Source organism: Etheostoma spectabile, chromosome 21, assembly GCF_008692095.1.
Source record: "Etheostoma spectabile isolate EspeVRDwgs_2016 chromosome 21, UIUC_Espe_1.0, whole genome shotgun sequence".
Lineage (NCBI taxonomy): Eukaryota > Metazoa > Chordata > Actinopteri > Perciformes > Percidae > Etheostoma > Etheostoma spectabile.
In genome coordinates, this window is record NC_045753.1 from 14,254,364 (window position 1) to 14,262,910 (window position 8,547).

The window sequence follows — 8,547 nt, forward strand, 5'->3', positions numbered from 1 at the left end:
TCGACACCTTCAGTGCATTTAGCTGACAATACATTCATACTTTTAATCAAGCCTTTGAATGCTGGGCTTTTGCTTGTAATAGTGTACGTAATGTCAGCTGTTTACCCGGTTGTTGCTCAAGAGCACTTATGGTAAGTCAGTTGCTTCCTGATAAGACATGAGGGCCTGAGGGACATTAACCATAAACTGTCTGTCGTGAAGAAAGAAAATGAATTGTACTTCTAAAGCCTGATGTTAAGGTAAGGCTTTCTTCATTGATCCTGCTGTAACATGTTGATCCTGAGAAATCAACACGTTACAGTAGCACAAGAGACTAAAGGACATGATCAACTATAAGATAAATGACCGAATCGCATTCAGAAGCTAAATACATTACAACAGCCAGCTTAAGAAGCCTACTTGTGCTCTTCTTGAGTACTTCCATTTTATGTTTTATGTTCCTACTTTACTAGGGGAAAGACTGAACATTTTACTACACTTACTAAACATATGATCATCTTTATAAAATGTGATGCATTGTTATGGATTAAACTACCCAAATAAATACATTAAAATACATTAATTTGTTGCTTACACGTTATTTTTGCTATGCTTAAACTTTAGTAATTCATTTATATTAATAGATCACTCATAATGCCTCATGTGTAGGACAACTTTTATGCCGGATACAAATGTGCATTTTACTGATAATACTTCTGTATGATTTTGAAGGCAGGAATTTGACTAGTCATTTTTTCATTGTAGTATTGCTGGTTTTACTTAAATATTAAATAGGGAATCAAGATCAGACCAGCATTCTCCCCTTGAGTATTTGTGCAAATGAACATGTGCATATACAATGAGTCTGTTGGTTAGTATAGTTTAGTGTCATATAGTCGCCTATGATATGATAATAATAATAGTACAGCGTCTCGTTTCTCAGTGTAGGTCATGTGGGGTTATCATGTTGCACAATATTTAGTCTCCTATCTGTATCTGCCAGTAAAGTCTTTAACATGCACATCATGATGTAACTTATTATTCTCTTGGCCTATTGTTCCATATGTAATGCTTTCAAGCGGAAGGGAACCCACTAGTATCAAGAAACAACACGGCAAAGGTCACGCTGATTATTTATTGGCAATCTGCCAAGAAAGCGCGCAAGCACGTGCGTGTGTTCTTTGCGTGCGTGCGTGTGTGCGCGAGCGTGCGTGTTTACGGGAAGAACCTCTGAACGGAGGAGGTGGAGCCTTACGAACATCGGCTTAACTCACTGGAAACAACCTCCGGTAACCTTCCTCCGCACACAGGCACGGTCTTTACGGCAGATATCGCCGCCACCGCATTCCTCCGCTCAGGAAAGAACCCCACACGCGTTTTGGATCCTTTTTTTGGATTTTAATGCCTGAGTTAATAATTAATTTAGCACTACTCTCGGGTAGTTTGCGTATATTTTCCTTTGGCGACGAGTGGCTGCGGTGCGGGGCTGAACATATCCGCAAGGTAAGTTAAAAGACATCTGAAGCGGGTCTTTGTGCATCATTCAAGCAGGCAAAATTACAGAAAAGAGGGAGGTTGCAATGCAGGTTAAAGCACAGCAGTTGGTTTTAGCTGCTTGGACTCTCGTTGCAGTGCAGCCGACGGAGGTGGAAGTGGGATTTTGGGGTTGTTGCAATATTGTGAATATAGTGGACCGACTTTTCCAAGGCAGAGGCTCTGTAGCGGTTCTGAACTGTTATGGCGCCTCCTGCTTCACTATGTCCCGCACGATGAAGCCGTCTTTAATTCCCCTTTGGGGGATCCGAGCATAGCATACTAGACCAGACGGGACACCTTTTTAGTCACAGTGAAACCGGAGAATGGGGCCTCTGTAGTAGCCTACGACCGACCATCTAGTGACAGGAGTTATTCAGTGAAAGGGGGGGGAGAGAAAAGGGGCGCCGGACTCTTTCACAGTGACCCCATTTTTGAAATCCCTTGTTGCGGTACGCCCGATCGAAGACAATTGAAAGCAATCAGGATCCAGTTGCTGTCTGGGTGCACGGCGCAGCAGCAGCCGACTCGGCGCGAGGAGGCGAGGATTCATTCAAACTAAATATAACCTGCCTGCCCAATCTTGCTTTATGCATTTGTCACAGTCGCCATAACTGCATTTTATGGGGGTAAACCGAGAGCTCCAGTGTGGAAAAGTGGTCATTTATTCATGGCCATGCTTATGAATGACGAGATTGTAGCCTGAATGTGTGCATCAGTCTATAAATAGATGGCTAACCTGTGCTCCCTGTCTCCAGCTGTGTTTAGGTGCTCTCTCCCAGCCCCTCTCTGGATGCATCAGACTCCTCTGCCCCGGGGACCTGGACCCGGTGTGTGACCCCGCCACCCTCACCCCATTCCCCCTCTCTTTCCTTTCCATCTGCCCTAAACTCCCTTCCACCTGTTCACCCCGTCGCTCCTGTTCTGGGCCCCCTGCCTCTCAACCAACGGGCAGAGGCAGGGGGCCATGGCGCAATGGTAGCCTTCAACGGTCACAACCTCCTCGCCATGAGCAGCGTAACCCCTCCGGAGGGCAGGGTTCAGGGGTCGAACTTTACCCCGCATCACTACAAGCCCTTCAGCTCGCATGCACACTACCAGCAGGTCAGTCACATTTGAGTGTTTAGAGAGTTAGCTGTGTTTTATTGAAGTCTAAAACAAATCCCACTGGCTGATACACATATTAAAGGCAGGTTTTTCTACCTTTTTCAGGTGATGCATGCATTGCGCAAGCTACAGGAGAGTGGGTTTTACTGGGGGGCTGTGGGGGGCCGGGAGGCCAGCTCCCTGCTGCGCTCTGAACCTCCAGGCACCTTCCTAATCCGCGATTCCTCAGACCACCACCACTTCTTTACCCTCTCTGTCCAGACGGCTCGAGGAACCAAAAACCTGCGCATCCACAGTGAGGGAGGCGGCTTCTTCTTACAGCCAGACCCCCAAAACACCCAAGAGACCCCACAGTTTGATTGCGTGCTGAAACTCATAACGCACTACATGGGGAAAGGGCCAGATGCTGGTAGGAGCAGAGAAGGGGCATGTGGGGGCAATTCAAGAGAGGCAGAAAAGAAGGGGTGCAGCGTATATCTGATCCACACCGGCGGAGAGAGGATTCCCTTGGAACTGCACCGGCCCCTCTCAAGTTCTCTCTCATCCCTGCAGCACATGTGCAGGAGGACCCTGAACAATCTGGGGGGGTCAGAGCAAACCGAGCATCTCCCGCACACAATTAGAGACTTCCTGGAGGAGTACGACGCTCCAATATGACTGACAGGAACTGCAAAGGTTCCACTACACGGACCAGGGGCCTGGTGGACTGCAGACCAGTTCTCAGCGCATACGTGAATATGTGCCCTATCAATTACTGACCAGAGTTAGCCTTAGATGCCAATGTGAGGTCAGTTTATAATTGTGACCCAGATCTGCTTCAACACTGACGGACACCACCTACCTAGGATCTCCCACTGACCTGGGGTCTGGGATGAGGAGTGTGATTTAGGTAACCAATGATTACCTCGTCCGTCCTGCCTTGTAAAAAAAAAATGACCACTAATGTGAGTGGCAAATAAAGCCAGAGGTCAAAGGTCAATGTTTCCTATGACTGATTCAGACGCAGAGCCGAGCCTCGTAGAAGATTAACCTGATTGGTCGATATTAACGATGACAGTGACGACATGATCAATACCCCACCATTGATCCCTGTGGTTTTAATGTGCTCAAGAAGAAACTTCTCCCTCTGTCGGCCTGACATTTACAACTCTTTGGATCACCGGACAGAAAGAAAGACAACAAAGAACAGAGGGGGTGAATGAAGGAGGCGTTACAGGGAAAAAAGAAAAGGCAAAGTCCAAACAAGGGGCCCAAGACAGAGAACATACAGTATTTGTTTGTCTGAGTTTATGTGTTGTGGTGGCACACACATTTCCACTGCTGCTTCCCGCAAATGTTGCCTCATAGAGAGGCGAGGGAGAGGGGCGGTAATGCACGCTAGCTCCACACACACACACACACACACACAGGTACAGGCCAGCATGTAGGTTTTTGTTAGCGTGGGAACAAGAGAGGGGGGGCGGGGGGGGGGGGGGGGGGGGGGGGGGGGGGGGGGGGAGCCTTGCATAGCATCTTCTCCTTCTCTCATGGTTCTCCTACATTACCTTCTCCTGTGACCCTTTGAGTTGCATGTGCGCTTTGACAGTAACAGAAAACAGACTGCTGTTGCTGAGACAAAAGCTTGTTACTGAGACAAAGGCCTTGGCACAACACCAAACAAAACAACCAAACGTATTTTTATCCAGACTGGCTGGAACAATGTCAGCAACACTGTAAAAGCTCCTTGGGGAATGACGACAATGATGATCCAAGAAATTGGGGGGAGGTGGAAGATTTAAAGAAGGGGAAAGAAGAGCAGGAAATGGTATTAGGAAAGGGACATTGAAGAGGACAGAGAACTGGGGAGGGGGCTAGGGTAGGGGAGAAGGGGGAGGAGACATACTGGTATACAGCTAAACAAAAACATTGATGTGATGGATGTCCCATGTTTAGAGGAAATGACCGGCTCAACAGGAAGCTGCTCCTGTAACTATAAAGCCAGGTTCGCTAAGAAGATGTGAATTAGAAAGTTTTGTCTGAGTCTTAATTCTGTCTTTAAGACCCTCCTAACAGTGATTGTCTTTAACATTATCATCTCAAGCGTATTTCTTCGTGTGTCTTTGAGCATCTTTGCCCTCCCTCCTGATTTCCTTACATTGCCGTTCATGAAAGAGGAAAAGGAACTGGACGGTTTATCCCTGTAACTTTAGAAAGGCTTCTAGCCCCCATCTTACCTTCCATTGTTACCTCTGAAGCAGGAGCGGACAGTTGGGTTTGTCTGTCTGAATTTTAAGGGAACACTTCCTTAAAGCGATTATTTATAAAAAAAATAAAAAAAAAAAAAGAAAGAAGAAGAAAAAAAAAAAGCCTTTTGTAAAACAAGATTTGATCAGAATGGTTTTTGTCTGTGTTTGACTAGTGCTCATACTTACCTGTGATCCATATTGGAGTGGTAGCCTTTTCACATCATACAATATTGTGATCTAATGTGGCCACTTGAGACAAGAGCGCTAAAATAGTAGTGGTAGTCTTTAGGGTCAAATCTCAGTCTTATTTTCTAACATCAACACAATTTTTTGTTACATGTGTTGCACCATTTGGACCACATGTGTATGTGAATCATTCTGTCTTTTATAAAGACTCTCGCAAAAGGCTGGCCACTAGTCTGGCATAATGCAAGCTGTAATATCTGAAATGACAAGCATTACAACAAAATAAATGAAAAGGAAACATTGCACATATTTATATTTCTAAAATATTTCAATAATTTATATTAAAGAGCACTATTTTTACAAAAGTCAATGCATTTGCCCTGTGTGTTACTTCACTGTTTCTTTGCCTCCTCCTCTTTTGCCTCTCTTCCTTTACTGAGTCAATATTAACTTACCGTAATGTATTGTTAGGGAGTCTGGATTCCAGCAATGCAACCACATTATTGCCTTCAAATGGGATTTCCTAGTTAAACAAAGCACTTTTTATTCAGTCAACAGGCTTTAAAAAGCTGGACCGTCTCTCGAGCTCAAGCATTCATCATAAGTTTAAAATTACTGCAATCATCACTTCTTGTTTTCTCTGCTTGGGCATTGTGGGTAAATTCCATAGGCATCAGAGAACATATAGGAAGGGGTGTGGTCATGATTTTGTCAGACATGCCCTGCAGATCAACACAACACATTGTAACAAAAGGGTTCCCAGAAGCATGTAGTTATGTTAACACCATGACACACACACACACACACACACACACACACACACACACACCAAACACACCACACACAACACACACTTTGACCCAGCAGTTACTGTGTAGAGAGCCCACTTGGGCTGGACTTAACTGGAAAGGAATGCAGCTGGGGTTTTAATCCTGCCTGAGGGCCTGAGTGAAGATGGTGCCTTAGAGAGTTGTGTGCTGTGTGTGTGTGTGTGTGTGTGTGTGTGTGTGTGTGTGTGTGTGTGTGTGTGAGGTCAAATAGGTGAAAGGGTCCACGTGGAGGAGATTTATGATGGTCTGTGGTTTAAGTGTGCAGCCAATGCAATGTGTGTGTGTGTAGATTGCTGTTGGTAAAATGAAGCAGGAGGTGAGTTTTTTCATTTTTTATATTCCACACACACACACACACACGCACACACACACACTCACAGTACCCATTCCCTGCATACCTAGTGTTCTGTCTGAGGCTGGCTTCCAGGAAATGAGGCACTTTAATTGAGTTGAGTTTTTACGGCTTGACTGGTGAGAGCGAATTAGGTGTCTTTGTGTGTGTGAGTGTGTGAGAGAAATGGGGACTCCACCTGATGCAGAAAGAAAATTAAGTTTAGCTTACAAATGTGATGTAAAACTGAATTGTTGACAATTTTAAGGTAGATAAGGTTTATATATATATATATATATATATATATATATATATATATACACTCTCACACTGTATCCAGAGCCGCAGATTTCTGGGAAAGGGATTGAGAGGACAATGTTTAACAACTGTTTTTACAGCTTACCTCAGTACAGGTAATAACAATAATTCAAAAGCTCAGTTCCATAGTTCCTTATTTTGCTATAACATTTACAGGGAAAAAAATGTCGCAAGTTGTGCGCGCGTGTGTGCATGTGACAGTGTTTGTCTATAAGAGGAAGACTGAGTTGGCAATTATGGACCAAAATGACGTAGTTCAAGGAACAAACAGGAATGATGGTGCCTTCTTCCCAAAATCCAACCAGAATAATCTAAACACACACACATGCACACACACGCACGCATTGTCCAAATAAGCCAGCTCAGCTCGCTATGACTCATATTATGTTCCCCATAGCTGCCTGGTTAGTGGGTCTGGAATACTTTGCCTGTATCCTTCACTTCTCTCGTGAATCTCACACACTCATAGTCTTTCCACCATGATTCATTTTCGGGTAATGACTTTCCGTGTCCTGCTCAACAGTTGTCAACAGTGTCCTCTGCCAAGCGCAACACCCAGGCTCTCAAACAACTGAGCTTGGTTTGGAATCATTTATTTCAACAATCAAAACATTCACACTAAAGTTTGACCCCCGCCCCTCATAGCTTCAACATAGAGTTGTAAATCAACACGAGGAAATGTGAAGTTAAGAAACAAGGAGAACGTTTTTAAAGCGATTGGTAACATTATAACAGTTTCTTTTTTAATTAAATTGTTGAGCTAATGCCAATGTCAACGATGTCTAGCCTAGAAGGTGGAAAGAATATTACAGGGTTAGGAGTATACCCTGCAACAAGCAAGCCACAGCGGTGTTCCAGGAAGGAGCTCCGGTTTGCTGATTATTTCTTCCAGGAAGGCTTTTTGTTGGCTGATCTGCGCTTATAGGAAAGATGTTTGGTTGGCCCATCAACTCAAGTATTGTCACAGCCGCTTCTGATAAAGCCAGACCAGCTTCCAGGAAACCAGAGATTTACCCTCCAGCATTCCATCATTCCTCTACCATCAGTGCACAGAGAGAAAAAGAGGGAGCAGGAGGGGTAGAACAGGGACGCGGATCAATAAAAAACATATGGGAAGCATACAGATAGTCAGATGCACTCAAAGATGCCTGCATGTATTTGTGTGTGAGCCTGGAAAGACACAGTCTTGACCTGCACTCATTGTGACACATAAAAACCACAATATTTTTCTAAACTGACTACAGCATCATCCCCCTTACACACACTCACACACACACACTCATACTCACACACACACACACTCACACACACACACACACACACTAAAACTATCCATTGCTCTATTTAAATACACTATTTCTTAAAGATCATTCTAATGATCTTAAAGAATGAAAATCCCCCAGATTGGAGATCAACCTGATGAGTACACTTTACTTCACTATGAGTACTTTTACTTTTTACATGTTATTTCTAATGATGGTACTACTACAACAGTTAAATTGAGAATGTAGTGTTTTTTTTATTGTAGCACTGCTGCAGTCTGAAGTTTAAATACTATGCGGTTCTGTTTGCTGGCTGAGGGGACACAGTGACACCTGAGAGTACTAGAGGGTTTGGTCTGAGTCCATGCCGTTACAGTAAGCCATTTGGCATCCGAGTATCTCTGTGAAGCACAGCTGTGAATAGAGAACGAATACAGCAGCAAAATCCACCTACAAACAATTCAACCGTGTCTATTACAACATGCCTTACAACTGCCTTTTACAACCTGTTTTACACTTTTCAGGTCGTCCCAGGTCTTTGTTCTTCCAGCCAGTAACAAAATAGGCACACCCATCCGTTAGGCTTTCCAGGTGTCAAAGGAAAAATGTTTCAGTGATGATATAAACAGCAGTTGAATTATCCTGAAAAAGCTAGTAGGTGGACCTTGGCTTGATATATACAGTATATACAAACACAAATCTCATCTCAATTAAGAAATATATACAGTCATATATAAATGTATAGTTACATATACAGTATATATATATATATATAT

The 8,547-nt window shown here is 43.9% G+C and overlaps 1 protein-coding gene and 1 long non-coding RNA gene across 2 annotated transcripts in view; both read left to right on the plus strand.

Annotated features, from left to right (window-relative positions):
- Window positions 1-1,210: 1,210 nt before the first annotated feature.
- socs3b (suppressor of cytokine signaling 3b) lies at window positions 1,211-4,075 on the plus strand. Its single transcript, XM_032503234.1, has 3 exons — window positions 1,211-1,482; window positions 2,271-2,616; window positions 2,725-4,075. The coding sequence occupies exons 2-3, from the start codon at window positions 2,488-2,490 to the stop codon at window positions 3,274-3,276; spliced, it is 681 nt and encodes a 226-aa protein (XP_032359125.1). The 5' UTR covers window positions 1,211-1,482; window positions 2,271-2,487; the 3' UTR covers window positions 3,277-4,075.
- A 1,942-nt stretch (window positions 4,076-6,017) lies between these two features.
- The window catches only part of LOC116671777 (uncharacterized), a 13,488-nt gene continuing 10,958 nt past the window's right edge, over window positions 6,018-8,547 (plus strand). Inside the window, exon 1 of the long non-coding RNA XR_004327360.1 lies at window positions 6,018-6,346. This is a non-coding gene — a long non-coding RNA (uncharacterized LOC116671777). The remainder of the gene's footprint in view (window positions 6,347-8,547) is intronic.

What these genes read in the sequence shown, in the direction of transcription:
- socs3b (XM_032503234.1), top strand. Translation starts at nt 2,488, where the DNA reads ATGGTAGCCTTCAACGGTCACAACCTCCTCGCCATGAGCAGCGTAACC. An exon ending in CGCATGCACACTACCAGCAG is followed by an intron (nt 2,617 to 2,724) that starts GTCAGTCACATT and finishes TACCTTTTTCAG; the next exon opens with GTGATGCATGCATTGCGCAA.